Genomic DNA, 17,885 nt, shown 5'->3' with positions numbered 1-17,885 from the left:
AAAGGGGCCGAGCAGTAGGAGGGGGGTGGGGGGGAGGAGTCAGAGAGAGGGTAGAACATAGGAGGCAAAAGGATGTGGGGGCAGCAGGGTGGGGGGTATCAGGGCTGGGGGGCTTCAAGGGTGGGAGCTGGGGGACATCAGGGGTGGGGGGTATCAGAGCTGGGGGCAGCAGGGTGGGGGTCAGGGGCTTCAGGGGTGGGGGGTATCAGGGCTGGCGGCTGGGTGGTATTGAGGCTCGGTCACCAGGGATATCAGGGCTGGAGTTTGGGGAGCATCAGAGCTGGCAGAGTTGCCCCAAGGACGGCTGGAAAGGACTTAAGGACAGGCGCCAAGCGCACCCTTGCAGACGTACAAGTACGGAAACAGAACTTTAAAAGTCCCCGGGCAAGTGATTTTCAGCGCCCGTGTTCCCTGCAATTGTTTGGTCACGGGATGGAGAGCTCCGTCCGTAATAAAAGCGCAGAGTGGTTGAGGAAGGAAAAGCGCTACAATTAAATGTTATTCACATACCAAGGCAGCATGGAATAACAATGGGAAACAAATCTCTAATAGATGTCAATATACGTATTTACCTTTCCTTTCCATTCTATATAGATCTGGAGCTTGGGATGCTGTAGCTTGATCTACGTGCGTCAGCAGGTTGTCACAACAAATCAGATCTTGTAAATAAATAAAAAAAAGGTTCCTCTGCATTTTTTTTTCTCTAATCCTGTTTCTGCAGCTCATGCAGCTTAAATAAATGTGTGGGACACAGAAGCAACAACGAATAACTTTGCCTCTCTGATGTTTTTGTTATTCGCAGCTGTATCACAGGTCAAAATAACCCAAACTGATTTCTAAGTTCCCTCTTTCAAATTATCTATCTACCAAGCAAGAAAAAAGCCCTGGCAGCCAGAACTCAGGCCTGAAGCTCCCAAGCCAGGTTCTAGGAGCCAAACAGAATCTGCTGTAGTGAGGAGGCAGGTGATTGTTTTTTAAAAAAACCTATTTTGAAAAGGTACTTGCAGATTTAAAAAAAAAGTTATTCTTGAAGTACTTTTAAAATGTAAGTAAATACAAGCACTGAGTACAGCATGTGTAAAACACTGAAGTAGACGCATGTAGAGTACTTTAAATGCTGGAGTATGTGCTTAAGTACAAATGTACTTCCATGCTTGAGAACACAGGGCTGGAAGCATTGAGGGCATCAGAGCTGGGGGCATTTGCATAGTACTCCCTGCTGTGTCCATCCCTAATGACCTCTGACCTTTCCATAGCATCTTTCATCCCCATACATCCTGACCGTCTGCTCAGCCCCACAAATGTGCAGCCACCTCTGGGGAAGGAGCAGGATATGCTGCACGAGGCTGGCTGTGCAGGCCCCTGAAGCTAGGAAACGTACAGATGGAGTGATTTCTCTAGCATCGCTCCAGAGACTCCCACTGAGTAATCCACCAGGGTCTTGAATACAGAGCCATATTTGCAGACTCAAAATCCGACTAAAGATTAAAAGCTTTGCCTTGAAATTCTCCCAACCAAACCTTCATTTAAAGGGGACATTTCAACACCTTCTGTTTAACAGGATAGGAAATTCCTATCAAGAGAAACTACCCCCTTTATTAATCACACATCATTCATAATAATACCTTACAACCTAAGTTTACAGCGGCCACGCCCCTTTAATTAAAAAACAAACAAACTAGAGAAGGGGCTTAAAGTAACAAGCTACAGGACAGCTATAGCCTAAAATGTCCTGCACGAGTGGGGAGAACAAACGCTTTGCTCTATGTTTTAACGCAGGACTTTTGTTCATCCTCCCCTTTCAGGAAGCAGAGGAATTTAGCTGGGATCATGTTGGCCAGTGTTCACATTTTAGAAGACAGAGGACAGGGCCTGTGGTGACAGAGCTGGGGTACTGCTCTCCGTGCGTCTTGATGTGCTCAGAGTTGGGCTGGTTACAGCTGCCGGGATCTATGTGGTGACTTCATGGCTCTGTGTGTCATGGGATATGGTTCAAGGCTGGCTGAATGCTTTCGCTATTGGAGCTGGCTGGTTGATCTGCTGGGGCTGCATCCATGAGGGTGACTTTCTCCTCCGCTGCTGAGGGTTGCAGCCTGGCCGCGGGAGGGCCAGCTGAAGTGGGATCTGCTATGTTGGGGGCGGAGTCCCCTGCTGGTCTCTTTTCCGGGCCCATCTGCAAGGGAAGGAAGCAAGTTTGAGCACCCGATTTCCCGCAACTCTGCCTGAAGAGCTATAGCAAGGGCCATCTGCCAGATGCTTTCCCCCGAGCCCATCACCACGTTGCCTGGCGAGGACGCCCCGCCACTGGGAACTGCTCTTTTCCCTGGGCCTGGCTTTGTGCATTCCCCTCTCGTGAGGTGTGTGCAGCACCCACTCTCACACACACCCTAGACTGCCATAACGATCCCCCTTTGCTGGGGTCGTCCCCCCCCGCCAAGCACTAAACAGCGGCATCAGGACAGGCGCACAGCAGCGTCTGCCACTTCCCCCGCGTTCTGCTCATCAGCTTTCTGCCATCAGGACAGTTGAACAGCCCCTCCCTCCAGGCTGTCACTGCTTCGCATGCCAGAGCCAGTTTGCATCTGCATCCTCACCCTGCACAGACTGGTCGAGGAGGCAGCTTTTCCTGCCGGCAGCCAGCCCACAATCTGCTGGGCGTGAAAGGTGGAGAAAATCCAGTTGGAAAACAAACCACTGGATTTTGGGGGAGGTGGACGTGCTGGGGTGCAGGAGGTTCTGCTGTCAAAGGTCACCTGCTCCTCGGGTACTTCTGCATTTCCAGTGGCACCCAAACCACAACGTGTTTGCAGAAGCGGGTCTAAAAGCGGAGCGTGCGCCATCGGGTTAACAAATGTTACCCCACACCTGCTGCGGCTCCGATGCATTCTCTGTGGGGGAGGCTCCAGTGTACACAGCAAGGATCCTGCGTGGATTTTTTCACCAAAAAACTTAAAATTTTACAGAGGAAAAAAACCCAAAAGGTTTTTGAGCAGCTCTAGTAGGTACGGCCCAGACTATGGGAAATGTGCACGTTTCCCAAGCAAGTCAAGGCCGTGATGCTCATGAGGATTTGGCATGAGAATCTTCCATGGTTGCCACAGTGGCTGATGGTAACCCATGGATAAAGAAGGACTAGAAAGGAACCCACAGGCGGGGTTGCCTTTTGCACCTCGTGTGTTGGCGTCTCTCCTTGTTCTTATTTGCTGCTCTGCACTGTGGGCCTAGTGATGATAACACCCAGGTCTCACCCCACACATTTAATCATTTCATCTCAAAGAGCTTTACAAAGCTGGTCAATAGAATGAACGCCATTTTACAGGCGGGGAAACTGAGGCACAGAGCGCAGAAATAACTTGCCCATGGGGTCACCCACCGGGCCAGTGGCAGAGCTGGGAACAGCACCAACATCTCCAGTGCACCCGTCCAGTGCTCTAAGACCAGCGAAGCCGCCACAGCCCGGATCGCAGCGGAGGCTTGGCCAGCCCACACTGCCTGGCTTCCCTAAACCAAAGCCAGCCGGGGCATGCCTACACTGGGCTGCCGTCATGACCCTTGACTGCAGTGTAGACGTAACCGGAGGAGCAAGGAGGGGAGATGGGAGAAGTGACCCAGTGGGGGAAGAAGAGGCCAGGGCTGAATTCACCATGTGGGGAAGCAGCAATGGGGGTCGTTTGCACAGACACTACGCCCATGGGGGGAGTCTATAGCTAATAAAACCTTCCCAGTCTTCTGACAAAATGAGTTCTCACTCTCCAAAGCCTTTCAGATTTCTTCCCATTTTCTCCAGCCCACAAATAGCCCCACACCGCCCCCCAGGCACCCCTCAGCCTTCCTGCGCTTTGCTTCTCTTCTTAAAGGTTTCCTTTTGCCTTCGCAAAACGCCTGCAGGCCTCAACAAGGGTTTGGGGATGAGAAAAAAATAGACCTTTCGATGGGGGTGGATGGGAGGGTCATCCTCGGTGTGGAGCAAGTGCGGTGAATTTCAAATCAAGGCCTATTCGAAACTGTAAACCGACAACTAGCTCTGCTTCCCCTCAGCCTCTTGGAGTCACACCTGGTCCATATAGGACGTTAGAGCTCAGTGTTGGCCAATCAGCACTCCTGGGCAGGTATAAGACCCTCACTGCCTGCTGGGCAGATTGTGAGTAGCAGCAGCAGCATGGGGTTAGTGTGTGAAGGGAGAGTGATGGGCACAATGATGTTCTGGCTTTTTTTTGGCCCCCTTTTCCTGCTGGTAGGGGCCCAGGGTGCCTTTAGGAAGGGGGGGATTCAGTGGGATGTTAGCTGGCTGACCTGTGGACCAAGAAGCTTGATGTTCACCCTGCTCCCAAACCAGACTGAGAGGGTGTCCCTTGTGCTGAGAGCTCTGGGTAAGTTGAGCAAGGCTGAGGTCCTGTCTGTAGTGCGGGGAGGCAGTGTTCTCTGGTGGGGAAAGCAGAGAAGGTGCTGTGGGGTCTCTGGCTACAAGCAACTTCCTGGGGCTTGGGCTCTGCCTGCCTGGCCCCAATGAAGGGCCCAAGTCAGTACCTCTTGGCTGCCTGCACAGTGCTGGGAGAGGCTCTGATGAAAGGTGCTAGGTGGGTGGTGGTGAGCCCTGCAGGCTGTGCTAGCAGCTCGGTTACTTGGAGCAGGCTGGCTGGGAAGTAGGTTTTAAAAATCCCTGCTGGCTGGTGTTGCTGTGCTAACGACACAACAAGCCATGTCTCCTCTGGGGGCAGAGGTGGGGGATGCTGAATGACTTGACTTACCTGCCCCTCAGCCTCACCTGCAGGGGGGTGACCCCCCCCACCAGATACTGCTGCAGAGGGGGTGCAAGGAGGGGCTGGAAGGAGTGAGATGCATCTTACACCAGGTGACTGGGCTGCTGGCATCCAGCCTGCGTGCACTGTCTGGAAAGCTCCTACTCCAGCCATGCCCTTGACCTCACTGGGGGATGCTTCTGCTCCCCCAGTGGCAGAAAGGAGGGAGCAGCAGCTCCTCGAGGCAGGGAGTGGCTGCTGACCACACGACTTGTGTGGGGTTGGGCAATGGGGGAGGCAGCTGAGCTGAGATCTGCCCTTGGGAGGAATAGGCTGATCTTTCCCCCCTTGGCCTGTAGACGCAGAAGGCAGGCCCCACGCTCTGCACAGCGACCCCACCTGTGGCACTCGTGTTCAGCAGCAAGCCGATGGCTCCGTGGCGGTTGAGGCGTCCTACGCCGGGTGTTACGTCCGTGAGCGAGTAAGGCCCCGTCTGGGGAGGTGGGAGCCCCTGGGTGTGAACGGGCCGGGCGGCAGCACTTATGAGGGTGGTGTGAGGTGACCATCCTTGGATCCGGTTTGCAAGGGCCTGGCCATTAGCGCTCAGGACTGGGTCTTGGGAGACTTGAGTTCTCCTCCTGGCCCTGCCAGTAACTTCCTTCGCAGCCTGGGGTGAATCTCTTTGCCTCTGTTTCCACATGTCCAAACCTGCTCCTAGCCTCCAAGAAGGCTGAGACCCGACTGGGGGCTGCAGAGTGTCTTGGCCAGCTCTGTCAGCATGCAGCATTGCTAGTCAGAGGACTCCACACATGTTCGCTCTGCCTCCTTTCCCCACCCCTGCCTTGGAAGCACGTACATTGACCTGGCTTCCATCCCTGGAGCTGGGAGCTAGTGATCTCACTGCCTCCATGGTGATGGCGTGATGTCAATGCAGCTGGCTTGTCTTAATGAGACTCAGGGGGCTTGTCATCCCACCCCCACCATTGGTTGCTCTCTCCAGCAGTCCCTGTGCTGGCCCAGCTTGGAGGGTGGAGTCCCCCCCACAGGGAGAGCATGGCTGCAGCAATGCCGTGGGGTGGGTGATGACCTCAGTCTGCACTGGAGAGGCCTGAGATCCAGCCCTTTGTTTCTTCTCTGGCTCCTGGCTCTGTCCTGGCCATGCTCCTTGGTTAGATGCAGGCTCAGCCCCTGCCTGCCTGGGGAAGGGTCTGGCCTAGTAGGTAGGTCAGGGAGTGAATCAACCTGTTTCTCATCCATGTTCTGCCACTGAGATGCTAAACCCGTTTGGGCAAACGGTTGCCATAGCACGGGCTGATGCCAATGTCCTCCCGCAAGAGGTGCCAGGAGGAGACGTGGCACCGAAGGCAGAGGCTGGAGGGTGCAATCTCTGCTCTGTCCCCCTGAAACTGAAAACCGCTTTAGTGTTTGCTTAGTGGCTGCCTGGTCGTGTCCCCTCTGTCTGCACCCGGTGGGACTGACACCCTGGGCTGTGTGCATGCCAGGGCAGGGATTGGGGGTGCCTGTCAATCCTGCTAAACCCTAAAGCCTCTGTGCCCTGGTCCTCCTTGAGCACACGATGGTGGGGAGGGACGCTGGGCGCCTGGAATCCTCACCCATGCATCGCCTCTGCTCCCTGCCTAGGATGGCAGCCTGGTGATGACGGTCCAGATCGAAGGGTCTGATGGTGCGGCTGACAAGGAGGAGCTGAGGTGCCCCAATAACCACCTAGGTAAGGGGCCCCCTGCCCAAGTCAGGCTGGGAAGGGACTGTACCATAACAGGCTCTTCGCTGGGACCTGTCTGCTGCCCATCTCTGGGCATGCAGTGCCAGCTGCCAGCAGTCCATCCCTGCCTCGAGGAGGGACTGGGGTGTGGGAGATGCTTCCTGGCCTGGCCTTTAGAGTGGCTAAGTGGGGAGTCCAGGGGTTGACACCCGTCTCCTGTGCGTGGCGGCAGAGAAGCAGGCGCTCCAGGCCCTGATGGCCCAGGGGTGTGGGGAGAGCAGGGCCCGTTGGGTTCCCGTGTCTCCCACACTACGCGATGGGGCTTCCTCTGCCCACGGCTGGGGTGGGGAGGCTGGGGGCTGCGCTGTCTGAGCAAGCACCAGCTTCGCCTCTCTCCCTAGCCCTGGATGCCCCGAGCCCCAGCGTGTGCGCTGCTGTCCAGGCTTCGGCCAGGCTACCGTGCGCTGCCCCACCCGTCACGCAGGGCGACTGCGAAGAGCTGGGCTGCTGCTACCAGCCTGGGGACCGGGTGACTCCCTGCTACTATGGCAACAAAGGTGAGTGAGGGCTGTCCTCTGGGGGGGAGGGGGGGGCAGCTCTGCAGATGCTGGGGGGGGGGGGTGTCTGGGAGGAAGAAACCTGCTTTGCCTGGGGCCCCCACCAGCCAGACCTGTGGGGTGTAGGGCCCAGGCCCCTCCCAGGGACAGGACTGGTTCCTAGGCTTGTCTGGCTAGAGGCTCCTGCCCCTGCCTCTGGAGGGTGGGGATGGGGGGTCCTCCAGCTAATGGTTCCAGCGGAGGCTGCAGCTCCCTGCTGAGGGGTTGCATGGCTCTCTCCCAGCAACAGCGCAGTGCACCCCAGAGGGCGAGTTCTCCGTGGCCATCTCAAGGGATGTGACCCGGCCACCCCTGGACCTGAGCTCGGTGCACCTGTCTGGCGCCCACGGCAGCAGATGTGCCCCGGTGTCTGGCAATGAGGCCTTCGTCGTCTACCGCTTCCCACTCTCTGCCTGTGGGACCACCTTCCAGGTAAAGGAGGGCAGGTGCCCATAAGGGCAGCTGCTGCTGGGGAGGCATTTCCTGAACCCCCATCACTCGCTGCTGCTGCCTGATCCCCCTTGAGGTTATGGGGAGGAGGTTCTCCCACTAGTCATTGCTGTGGCTGTATCTGATGCATCCAGAGACCATCCGACTTGCCCCTTGCAGCCTGGGGTTTGGAGCCTGCAGCCTCTGCTTACGGGTGGGCTCCCGAGGATTGGGCCCTCAGCTCCTCTAAGGCAGAGCTGTCCTGAGATGCAAGCCCGGATCCCTGGCTGACCCCACCACTTGTCTCCACGCTACATGGGGTGGAAAGGCTGAACAGCCTGGTGCGAAGAGGCCCTATGGGCAGGAAAGGCGGGGATGCTGCATCTGGCTGGCTCCCTCCATGGAATGAGCTTCCCTGGGGTCTCTGGGCTACACACTGGCCAGGAGAGAGGCCTGTTCAGACTAGCTGTTGTCTGTGGTGCAGGGCCTGGCTTGTGAATGCTGGGGGGTGGGGGGGCTAGGCCTGGAATGTCCCCTTGGCATCTGAGACGGGGGCGGGGGGCAGGCACACTGACCTGCTTCTAGTTGACTTGAGACCATGAGTCAGGTAAAACCGAGCTGGGCTGGGCCCCTGCTATGCAGACTAGTTCCCGTCACATCCTCCAAGACCACCTTCCTGCAGAAGAGAAGAGGGGATGGGGCTGGTCCAGCCGAGCAGTTAAATCTCTGGCCTGTTGGCTGTGGAGGGCTGAGCTGCTACCACAAACTCAGTGGGTCCCAGAAGCTCTCCAATGGGCAGGCCTTCCTGGTGCCTCCAGCCCCTTCATCTCCCTCCTCTCCCGCCTCCAATCTGCAGGTGTCCGGGGACCAGAGGGTGTATGAGAATGAGTTGGTCGCAGACCGCCAAGTGCTCACCTCCCGTTCTGGCTCCATCACTCGGGACAGCACCTTCAGGTAATGGGCCTGGCGAAGTTTGGCGGCTTCTGCTGGAGATGCGGGGGGGCCTTGTCTGCTAGGCAGAGTTTGGGTCCCTCTTCTAGGGGGGCACCTCCCCTCCCCTCCCAGGGAGGGGACACAGATTCCTTGTCAACTTGCTGCCTGTCTCCTCCCTTGGCATCTTCAGGGCCACCTGATGCCCTGGCATTGCAGGGGTGAGGGAGGAGGCCCTAGCCCATCACGGATGGCGGGAGATGGCGAGACCATAGGCCTTGCCCCTTCCTCTGCGCACGCCCTGGGGGAGTCCAGAGGTGACCAGCTGTCCGGCCTTCCCCCACCCAGGCTGACCATCCGCTGCAGCTACTCGGCTGAGGACTTCCTCCCTGTGAATGTCGTGGTCGCCACCCTTCCTCCACTCCCACCAGCGGTTGGGCAGGGACCCCTGGCCTTGGAGATGAGGATTGCTACAGGTGACTGGCCACAGGCTTTCCTGGCACTTGAGAGGCTTCTGGAACACGCTGGTGTCTCTGGCCCCCTGCCATGCCTGGCTAGCCCCACTTGGCTGATTTGGTGGCACTGAAGTCTTGGATCGCTGCTCCCCCGTGCAGCAGCACCTTGGGGGGGACTGCTTGGATGGTGGGGGTGGTTCTGCTCCTGCAGCACCTGTACCTGCTGGGAGAAGGAAAGCTGCATGGCTCGGCCGTGACTTGGCCTGGATGGCCACGCTCCTGAGACCCCTGCTCTGAAGTGACTATCCTGGTCTGCCTCCATAGCATGTCCGAGCCAGGCCCCATGGCTTAGCTACATGACCAGGGCCAGTGGGATCTTACAGCTAGGAGGTGACCATCCATCCCATGCTCCTGGGATGGGGAAGGCGGGTGGGGTGAATTCTACCCCAGGGCTTGCTCACAGGGTCGGGGCAGGATCTGATTCTCCCCCCCACCCTCCGACTCTTGCCGCAGATGAGCATTACAGCACCTACTACACAGACGGTGAGTACCCGGTGGTGAAGCTGCTCCGGGACCCGGTCCATGTGGAGGTCCGCATTCTCCAGAGGATGGACCCGAGCCTGGTTCTGGTCCTGCATCAGTGCTGGGCCACCCCAAGCACCAACCCCCTGCAGAAGCCTGAGTGGCCAATCCTTGTGGATGGGTGAGTTCGGGCAGGTGAAGATGGGAGTGGAGGGCAGCGACTCTCTGGTGAGGGGCCTCCACCCACCACTGCTTGTGTCCTTCCAGGTGCCCTTATGAAGGAGACAACTACCAGACCCAGCTGGTGCCCGTGGGAGAAGCCTCGGGGCTGCAGTTCCCATCTCACCACCAGCGCTTCATTGTCTCCACTTTCACTTTTGTGGACGCCACTTCCCAGAGAGCGCTCTCCGGCCCGGTACAGTCCCACTCCACACCCGGGCTTAGTCCTGGGGCTTTCTTCATGGCCACGTCCTCGATCCTCCAGCCAAGGAAGCTGTGACTGACCGGAAGCTGCCTGGCAGCGTCCTCCTGCAATTCTGCCCCTTCCTTTGGCTCCCCATTCCTGGTAGCCTGGATGGGGCGCACCTGAGTGGATGCTGGCGATGCAGATCTCCTGCGTGTGGTGTGACCAGCACTGGCCTGCAGCAGACCCCATCCAGGGTCTGGAGACCATCGGCATGGCCCTGCATGCCATTCTCACAGCTCTAAGCTGCAAAGCCACGTGCTGGGTCATTCCTGCACAGCCACATGGCAAGCGAAGAGCTTCTGCTCTTAATCCCTCGGTGGGAGGCGAAGCTGCCCAGAATCTGTCTCCAAGGGAGGAATGCCAGGGCTGTAGCTAGCTGGAGGCTTCTCTCCTATGGCTCCCCCAAGAGCTGGAAGCAATTCTAGGGTAGAATGGGGTCCTGACCCTCTGGTATGGGGTCCCTAGTCCTTCCTTGCCAAGCATTGACTGACACTGTCTCCTCTTGCTTCCAGGTGTATTTCCACTGCAGTGCCTCTGCCTGCAAGCCCTCCCGGCAGGAACGCTGCACGGTCCAGTGCCCCACAAATCTCCAGGGGAGAAGTAAGTCTGTCTGTCTGCCCCTTCTTGGTGTCTGCCTCTGGCCTCTCTCTGGGTGGGGAGGACTCAAGGGTCTGGCTCTTCCATGCTGCTGGTCAAGGGGCAGGCACTTCCCTTAGACTACCTGGCAGCCCCCCAAAGACCCATAGAGGTGGGGTAGTGGGTGAAGACTCCACTCTCCAGGGATACAGGGCAAGGAGGTGGAGCTGGGGGCTACAGCCTCCATGGCTCTTGCTTGATGACATGGCTTCAATCTAGCCTCCTGCAGGCTACCTCTTCTGGCACCTCCCAGACACCAATCCCCCTAGATTAGCCCTAGTCCTCTGGCAAGGCATCCAGGCCCTAGCCAAGGGGCCTAGAGGCTGTGGGCAAGGGGTTGAAGTCAGACCATGGATTTTTTTCCCCCTTGCCTGCCTGTGTGTGCAATAGGATCACTCCTGTTGCACCACCTCAGACGTGTGGGTGGTCACAGATGGGCAGAAGTGAGACCTCCACCGTCTCCAGCCTCCCTGTGCAGGTGGAACTGGAGACAGGCTGCAGAGCCATGGCCCCCGTGGGGTGGGGGATCAGCTCTTTGCAGATGGGGAAAGAGAACTGGGGTGTCGTGTCATGAAGCTTGTTCCCCTCACAGCAAGAAGAACCTCCCACAGCCATGCCTGGAGTGAGGAGCCCCTGAGCCTGGTGACCGCCGAGGGGCCCGTGGATTTCTGTGACGGCCGGGCAGCAGAGGCAGACCTTGCCCAGGAAGGTAATGGAGCAGGCCTGGGGGGGCTGGGGTTCCTGGGAGTGAAATGGGACAATAGCGTGACTCACCCCATGAGGCAGGCAAGTGCTAAAGTGGGGGGGGGGGGGGTCTGGCTATGCTGGGAATGGGACCAGAGCAGGGCCCTTCCCCAGGAGAAGGGCTTGTACCACTGGTGAGAGGGACCAGGCTGGGGCGATGGGAGGGGGGCTGTTCCCATCCCAGGCTGCTGGTGGCACCATGGGGGGGGGGGGTGTTTATCCTAGACCATCTCCCTTCCCCCCACCCAGCCAGGTTTAAACTCATTAGTGCTCCAGTAGCTGCTTAGCCAGGCCACCTCCCTCTCTAGCTGGGTGGGGAGGGTATTGATCCCCCCCCAAGGCAAGGGAGTACCTCGGCCTGGCTGAGGGCTCGGCTGGGCTGGGGGCTGCCCTTGCGCACACCCCCAAGAGGGCGGCCTGTGGGGCAAGGCCCCCCACAGGGCAATGGGGCAGACCAGGGCAGGATCTGGGGATGACTGCTGCCCTGCTGGCTGTGTGCTCGCTCCTAACCAGCATCTCCCTCCACAGGCTCCCGTGGACTCCAGCCTCTGTTGGCAGAGGTGGCGGTGCCGCTGGCGGCGGGGGGTGCTGCAGTGCTGGTGGCCGTGGGGGTAGCTGTGGGGCTGAGGAAGCGCCGGGGCAGGCAGGGACGTCCCAATGGGAGCGCAAGTGCCTAAGGAATAAACAGATCGAGCGAATGACGCCTCCTGTCATTACTGGTACGTCTGCTGCTGTGCACTGGGATCGGGGGGGGGGGGGGGGAGAATGAAGGCACCTGGCATATGGCACCAAGGGGCCTACTGAGCGTGGGGGGCAGTGGTGCAGAATGGGACCTGCAGGGTTGGCAACAGCTAGTGCTGGGGGGGGGGGGCAAACACCCCGTCTAGAAGACCCAATGGTCTATGGGGCAGGGGGAGGCAGCAGTGAGGTAAGACCTTCCCATGGAGCAGCTAGTGCCAGGGCTCTGCTCATGCTCATCTCCCTCCCCACACTCAGAGGCCCCAGCATGAATGGCAGCTGGGGGGCCAGAGCTGGGCCTTGACTCCTGCACTCAGTGTCTGACAGCTCTGCAGCCATGGCCCGGTGCCCTCCCGGCCCAGCATCTCTCTGAGGAACAAGCACTAATCAGTGGGGGCCGGGGAAGGTTAATGGAGGGGCTGGCTGGTGGAAATTAAACCCTCTGAGTACAGCAAGGCAAACAGCAGCTTCTGCTGTGGGTGAGCCGGGGCTGACCCCCATTGTCTGCCTCTTCCTGCCGTGAGGGGAAAACACAAGACATTGCAGGGCCCTGCAGGCATGTCTCCAGCACGGGGACTGGTCTCGCAGCTCTGAGCCCTACCCCCCCCTTGCAGCTGAGGGGGGAGAAGAGTCCCTGGCTACCTGCTGTCTCCCAGCCCCTCCGCTGAGCAGCGAGATGGGGTCCTTACCGGTGCTGCGGGAAGGGGGATCATACACAAAGGGGTCAGACCCTTGTGCTGCTGGGCTGTGTTGTCTCCAGCAGTGGGCTGGAGACAGAACCAGCTGTAAGACTGTTTATCTCAACTCAAGTGGTGCCAGCTGGGGCCTTCCCTGAGCAGCTGGGACTTGCCTGGTACAATGAGGCCCGGATCCTGAGCAGCCCTTCTCTGTGCTGCTCTAAATACCACACGCTGCAGGCAGAGCTAGCCCCACGCTGTCATTTCATGGGGGGTGTTGGTGGCACAGGCCACTGGCACCTCCCTGCCTGTGGGAAAATCTCCTCCTCCTAGCCTGGGCACCACAAGGAGCCCCTGCTCCACAGCCAGGCTGTCCTGCTTCCAGGCTGGAACAACACCCCAGGGTGGAAGTACCCAGCTGCTCCTGCCCATAGCTATTGCCACAGGGGAACGAGCTATACCTGTGTAAGGCACCGTTAGCCGGGGTCTGGGAGCCCCTGTTGCAGGCTGACTACTCAGTGCTCGGTCGTATGGCGCCCAGCTGCTCCCACCGTGCCTCTGCTGTAAGAGTTGGTTTAAAAAAAAATCTCCTCACCCTGCCTGCTACAGTTCTACGGGTACAAAACCTGTGCAGGCCAGCCCGGAGCATTCCGGGAAAACCCTCCAGAGTGGGAACAGCAGCCACTGACAGGGGAAACAGCGCGTAGCTGAAACCAGGAGGCGTGAGACAAGCAGAGTTGAATATGGAAACATTTAATAGGTCCCAGGTGTGACAATTCCATGTTCTCACCCAGCCTGCTTCCCTTCCCTGCAGCACGGGGCATTCCCAGAGGGCTTCTCTGTTGGCCTGGCCTCCTCACAGCCTCTGGTGCAGGGTGAGCACCTGTTAGCGCAGCCTAGGGGTTGCTCTAAGCAGGGGTGGGGACCAGGCAGAGAATGACAGGCTGCAGCTAGGCTGCCTCCTGTGCACTGAGCGGAAACGGGCACAGCAGAGAAGCTGTGTGCAACATGGCGGGGGGGGGGGGTCGAGCGGGAAGAAGGGAGGGGGGAAATGTCAATGCACAGAGGAGCCGAGTGCTGCTGGTCCCACTGAGCAGGGGCTGGGTCCCTCTGAAAAGCAAACCAAGCTGGCTTCTCCTGGCAGCACTCGGCCCAGCAAGGAACTAGTGACAATGTCAAACCTTGCCCAGCCAGCTTCCAGCGCAGGCCCCAACAGGGGAGATGGAGCCGTAAGAGCCGGGGGAAGTGATGAGGTTACATTTCCTAGCACGAGACACCAAACCCACCTCCTGCCAGCTGCTGAGACAGGCAAGGTGGAGCTAATGGGACCAGCAACTACTTTCTCCCGGCCTTGCGTTCCTTTCCTCCTCACAAGCACTTGAGGATGTAGAAGTTGCAGACCGTCCCGCGGGGGCAGCTGCAGAGTCTCCCAATCCGGGCTCCTTTCCTCACGGCGCAGGGCTCTCCGGCGTCGCACTAGGGGAGAGAAGGGCCACGGGGGTTGGAGCAGCCGGCAGATGCCCCTTGCTCAGAGCAGCTGCCTGTATGGCCACCGGCTGCACGGTTAGCTCATTCCCATGCGCTGAGCTGTTCAGACGGGGCTTATACAGAGCTGCATGGGGGCACTGCCCAGCATGAGACAGCCCCCCCCCCCGCAAGCTCACCCCCACTCCCAGTAACACCACAGCTGTGACAGGAGGGTAAGATCTTGGACTAAACGTAGCTGTAAGACTAGATGATCACAAGGGACCCTGCTGGCCTGAACAGGGCCCACGCATCATTTTTTCAGGCTGGGTACAAACTTTTAACATGAGCCCCCTCCCGTAATGGGGGTTGCAGCCTGGGCCGGGCCTCTGAGTGCTGGTAAAACATACCCTTTCCCCCGCCTGAGAAACTACAAATCTACTGCAGCCCAACAAGGGTTTTATGGGGCAGACCCGGGGAGCGGAGTTGGATGTCGTATTGTTTGCCTTTTGGTGAATTGGCCTTGTCCCTTTAAGAATGGAGAACGGTGGACTGGACTGCGTCTGCAGGGAGCTGGGTGATGGGCGGGCCTGCTTCCAGAGCATGGGAGACCCTGCCCCAGAACCGCTGGCCAGGCCGGAGCAGGGGTGAGCTGTCTCTTTCAAAGAGGAAAAGACGGGAGCTGGGTTTGCTCTCACTTTCACGTCTCCATTGCACGACTCAAGACTTGGCTTCTTCCTTCAAGCTCCAGCGTGGGAGCTGGGCTAGGAACTCTGGCCGCAGACATGCCAAGGTACCTGCTGGCGCTCGCCAGCTGCAGGGCAAGTTACTCGCCACCTCCCCAGGGCAAATGGGCCAGGCCATGTTATCCCCAGGGCTGCGCTAGAGCCGCGGCACGGAGCCAGCCAGCGATGGCGTGAGCTGCAAGGGCCGGAACTAAAGGCTGCTTACCGAGGGCACCGACCCCAGCTTCTTCTCTATGGAGGCCAGGCGCTCCGTCTTCAGTTTCTCCAGCACCTCTTGGAGTGCTTCAATCTGCAGGGGAAAGAGAGCGGAGAGGGCAGGGTGCTCAGTGGCGTGCCAGCATCCTGACTTCCAGCTGCCACCACCAGCCTCTGCGCAAGGGGGAGAGCTGGGCGTGGTGGAACCCGCTATTAATGCTGCAGGAGGGTCGGCTTGTCACAAGCACCCGTGTCGCAGGCCACAGCTACGCTCTGGGCACCGCAGCCGTGCTGCCATACTTCAGATGCTTCTTGCAGCGACAGACGGGGGTTTTCCTTCATTGCAGTTAATCCACCTCCCCAAGCAGCAGCAGTCCTGTCGCTGGAAGAATTCACCCAGCTATGCCTGCCTGTGCCGCATTGCATTGCATTGTACATGCAGCGTAGACACACCCTGAGCAAGAGATGGTCCCTGCCCCAAAGAAGATACAATCTGCCAGACAGAATTATTACACCCTGAGAGCTTCAGTGGTTCCCCCAAGGAGTCTGGGACAGAGCCAGGCATTGAACCTAGCCCTGCACCTCAGCCAGGAGCTCACCCGCTTTGCTTTCAAAACACAGAACCGGTATCTCTAGTGGGTTGTTTGGAGCAGCCAGCAGCACCGATGAAGCAGGACCGGTGCATGCTGCATTCTCTTGGTGCTTTCGCCTGAAAATACCTGTCCCAGTAGAGAGAGATGTGTCTATTCTGCGGTTGCACTGGTGTTTTCCTGTTGCTTATTTTCTTCAGCGTTCCCCTCCTGTGTCCGATTCTCCCACAGCGGTTTGTTACGTGCGTGTGTGAGAGAGCAGGATTTTGGCCTTTACACCGGGAAAGAAGAAACTAAGGGGCAAGTAATCAGAACGTGCGCTGGGACCCCTGTACGTTAAGCACTTGCCAGGCAGCTCCGGTAGCTGTGCAGCCTTGAGGGTCACATAACCAGCTTTTTAGAGATATTTAGGCAGTTATAGGTAACTGAAAATCCCTATAGTCACCTGTCTGCACCCTTAACTGCCTCAGGCCTTTAAAAATCTGGGCCTCACTTCCCCACATGTAAAATGGGAGATCACAATCCTCTTTTTCACCTACATTTTCTCTTACTTGTCTGTTTACAGGATGAGACCTGTTCTATGTGGGCAGCACCTGGCACAGTGGGGCCCTGATCTCAGTTCAGGCTTCTAGATGCTTTGATAACGCAGAGTAAATAACCTCTCTCTGGGTAAGGACTTCGATGGTCCCTGTTATTGAGGTATCTTGAAGCATTATTTCCCATCTGATTATGCTGGACAAGCAGGGATCTCTGTAGCGCTATCTTCGGTAGCGTGAAGGTATCTTTCCAGACCTACCCCCTATTGTTACGTTAACTCCTTAAAGCTCTGTTCCCTGTTGCTATTGAAACCCTGAATAAAATGTAACCCACAAGGAGTGTTACATTCACATGACCTAGAACAGTCGTTTACTGGCAAACTTTAATAATGGAGACCAACTAAACAGCACGAAAGCTCAGAAATTCAGAGCCCTGGTCCATAGTTATTTTTCCAACAGCCCACCTTGAGCATTGAAAGTCTATGTGAAAGGTTTAAACTATTAATTAAAATACTAGACCCAGAACAATCACCCCATAGCTACAGCGTGTGTGTGTGTGTGTGTGTGTGTGTGTGTCCACAGGCCAGCCGCGACGGAGCCAGCGCACTAAGAGCTGTCGCCACAGCGGTGCAGGGACTTAGCTGCCCTGGGTAGCTCCCGCGGGTGCCAGGCAGGGTTGAGCTCCGGGCAGCCAGCCCAGCCGGTGGCTGCAGCGTCCTTTCTAGCGGGAGGTGCTGGCCCTGTCAGAGCTAGGTGCCCACGGCTGCGTGAGCTGGAAATTGCACCCTCCAGCTGCGGTGGGGAAGGGGCCCCGCTGCCAGGGATTTTCAGTGGGAACGAGGCAGGGCAAAAGCTCAGTCTAAGGGCCGTGCCCAAGGTCACGCAGAGCCAGGAATTGAACCCAGAGTCCCCGCTCAGGGCCTGGCGGAGGAGAAAGGCAGTCCCCTGCCATGCAGCGCTGCCCCCCGCCCCCCCCCCCCCCAGTCACCCAGCTCCTTCACTCCTTACCAGCTCCTTTTCTTCTTGGCTTGGCTGAGCTGGGGCATTTGCTGCCCTGGGCCCCGGGGTCTCCTCCTTGCCGGCGCCCAGGAGGAAGAGCGCAGAGCAGCCAAGGCAGAGCAGGCAGAGGCGGGAGCTGGCCATGGTGCCTGTCAAAGCACAGCCCTTGCCTCCCGTGGCCTGGCCGCCGTGCGCTCAGGGCAGCTGGCTTTATACCAGCCTTTGAATGCAGGGCAACACCTCCGCAGGAGCCGGATTGGTGGAAACAGTGGCTCTGGGAGATGCGGGGGGGGGGGCTGTCCAGGGCGTTGGGGCTGTCTGGTGATTGATTTTAGCCTCCTGGTCCCTAGGCACCCCCCACCACCCCCAGCCGGCTCCCGGCAGAGCGCATTGATCAGCGTCACCTGCTGCCGGCCAGGGTTTTTCCCTTCCTGGAGCTAACGCAAGTCCTGGCGGCATGGCCAGGCCGACCGGCTGTAGGGGGGCAGGTTTGGATCAAAGCCCCGGCTGGTTCTACTCCCCCCATGGCCCCCGGGCCACGCTGAGCAAGTCCCACCCACTTTTTCTGCCTCACTTTCCCCCCATCTGTAAAAGAGCCAGTTAAGGATGCTCAAGCCGCCTTTCCGTAGAGCAGGAGCCAGGCGGTTGGGAGCTCCCGGCAGGCCGGACCCCGCTGGGGGGAGGAGAAATCCCTGTTTGA

The 17,885-nt window shown here is 58.3% G+C and overlaps 2 protein-coding genes and 1 long non-coding RNA gene across 3 annotated transcripts; 1 reads left to right on the top strand and 2 right to left on the bottom strand.

Moving 5' to 3' along the window:
- Nucleotides 1-217: 217 nt before the first annotated feature.
- LOC137157529 (uncharacterized) lies at nt 218-4,016 on the bottom strand. The gene is made up of 2 exons (XR_010921134.1): nt 3,926-4,016; nt 218-2,173 (listed from the first exon to the last, which is right to left on the bottom strand). It is a non-coding gene; the product is annotated as an uncharacterized lncRNA (long non-coding RNA).
- A 164-nt stretch (nt 4,017-4,180) lies between these two features.
- Nucleotides 4,181-11,938, top strand: LOC137160875 (zona pellucida sperm-binding protein 4-like). The gene is made up of 12 exons (XM_067559824.1): nt 4,181-4,370; nt 5,099-5,220; nt 6,381-6,468; nt 6,864-7,019; nt 7,303-7,490; nt 8,344-8,441; nt 8,766-8,893; nt 9,386-9,575; nt 9,662-9,809; nt 10,373-10,460; nt 11,089-11,205; nt 11,769-11,938. Exons 1-12 carry the CDS (start codon nt 4,187-4,189, stop codon nt 11,915-11,917), a joined length of 1,656 nt encoding a protein of 551 aa, XP_067415925.1. The 5' UTR covers nt 4,181-4,186; the 3' UTR covers nt 11,918-11,938.
- An 891-nt stretch (nt 11,939-12,829) lies between these two features.
- Nucleotides 12,830-17,329, bottom strand: LOC137160881 (cocaine- and amphetamine-regulated transcript protein-like). The gene is made up of 3 exons (XM_067559837.1): nt 17,195-17,329; nt 15,071-15,154; nt 12,830-14,131 (listed from the first exon to the last, which is right to left on the bottom strand). The coding sequence occupies exons 1-3, from the start codon at nt 17,327-17,329 to the stop codon at nt 14,024-14,026; spliced, it is 327 nt and encodes a 108-aa protein (XP_067415938.1). The 3' UTR covers nt 12,830-14,023.
- Between the last annotated feature and the right edge of the window lie 556 nt (nt 17,330-17,885).

Source organism: Emydura macquarii, unplaced genomic scaffold (genome assembly GCF_026122565.2).
Source record: "Emydura macquarii macquarii isolate MOO-44397 ecotype Brisbane River unplaced genomic scaffold, CSIRO-AGI_Emac_v2 contig_306, whole genome shotgun sequence".
NCBI lineage: Eukaryota > Metazoa > Chordata > Testudines > Chelidae > Emydura > Emydura macquarii.
The sequence above is the reverse complement of the archived record's forward strand: the minus strand, read 5'-3'. Positions and strand labels throughout refer to the sequence as shown.

Bases quoted from the DNA above. Each gene is read 5' to 3' on its own strand.
- LOC137160875 (XM_067559824.1), top strand. From the start codon at position 4,187: ATGGGCACAATGATGTTCTGGCTTTTTTTTGGCCCCCTTTTCCTGCTG. The intron at 7,491-8,343 runs GTAAAGGAGGGC...TCCAATCTGCAG, and splicing joins CCTGTGGGACCACCTTCCAG to GTGTCCGGGGACCAGAGGGT. The intron at 10,461-11,088 runs GTAAGTCTGTCT...TTCCCCTCACAG, and splicing joins CACAAATCTCCAGGGGAGAA to CAAGAAGAACCTCCCACAGC.
- LOC137160881 (XM_067559837.1), bottom strand. From the start codon at position 17,329: ATGGCCAGCTCCCGCCTCTGCCTGCTCTGCCTTGGCTGCTCTGCGCTC. The intron at 15,155-17,194 runs GTAAGGAGTGAA...TTTCCCCTGCAG, and splicing joins GCCAAGAAGAAAAGGAGCTG to ATTGAAGCACTCCAAGAGGT. The intron at 14,132-15,070 runs GTAAGCAGCCTT...TCTCTCCCCTAG, and splicing joins AGCTGGGGTCGGTGCCCTCG to TGCGACGCCGGAGAGCCCTG.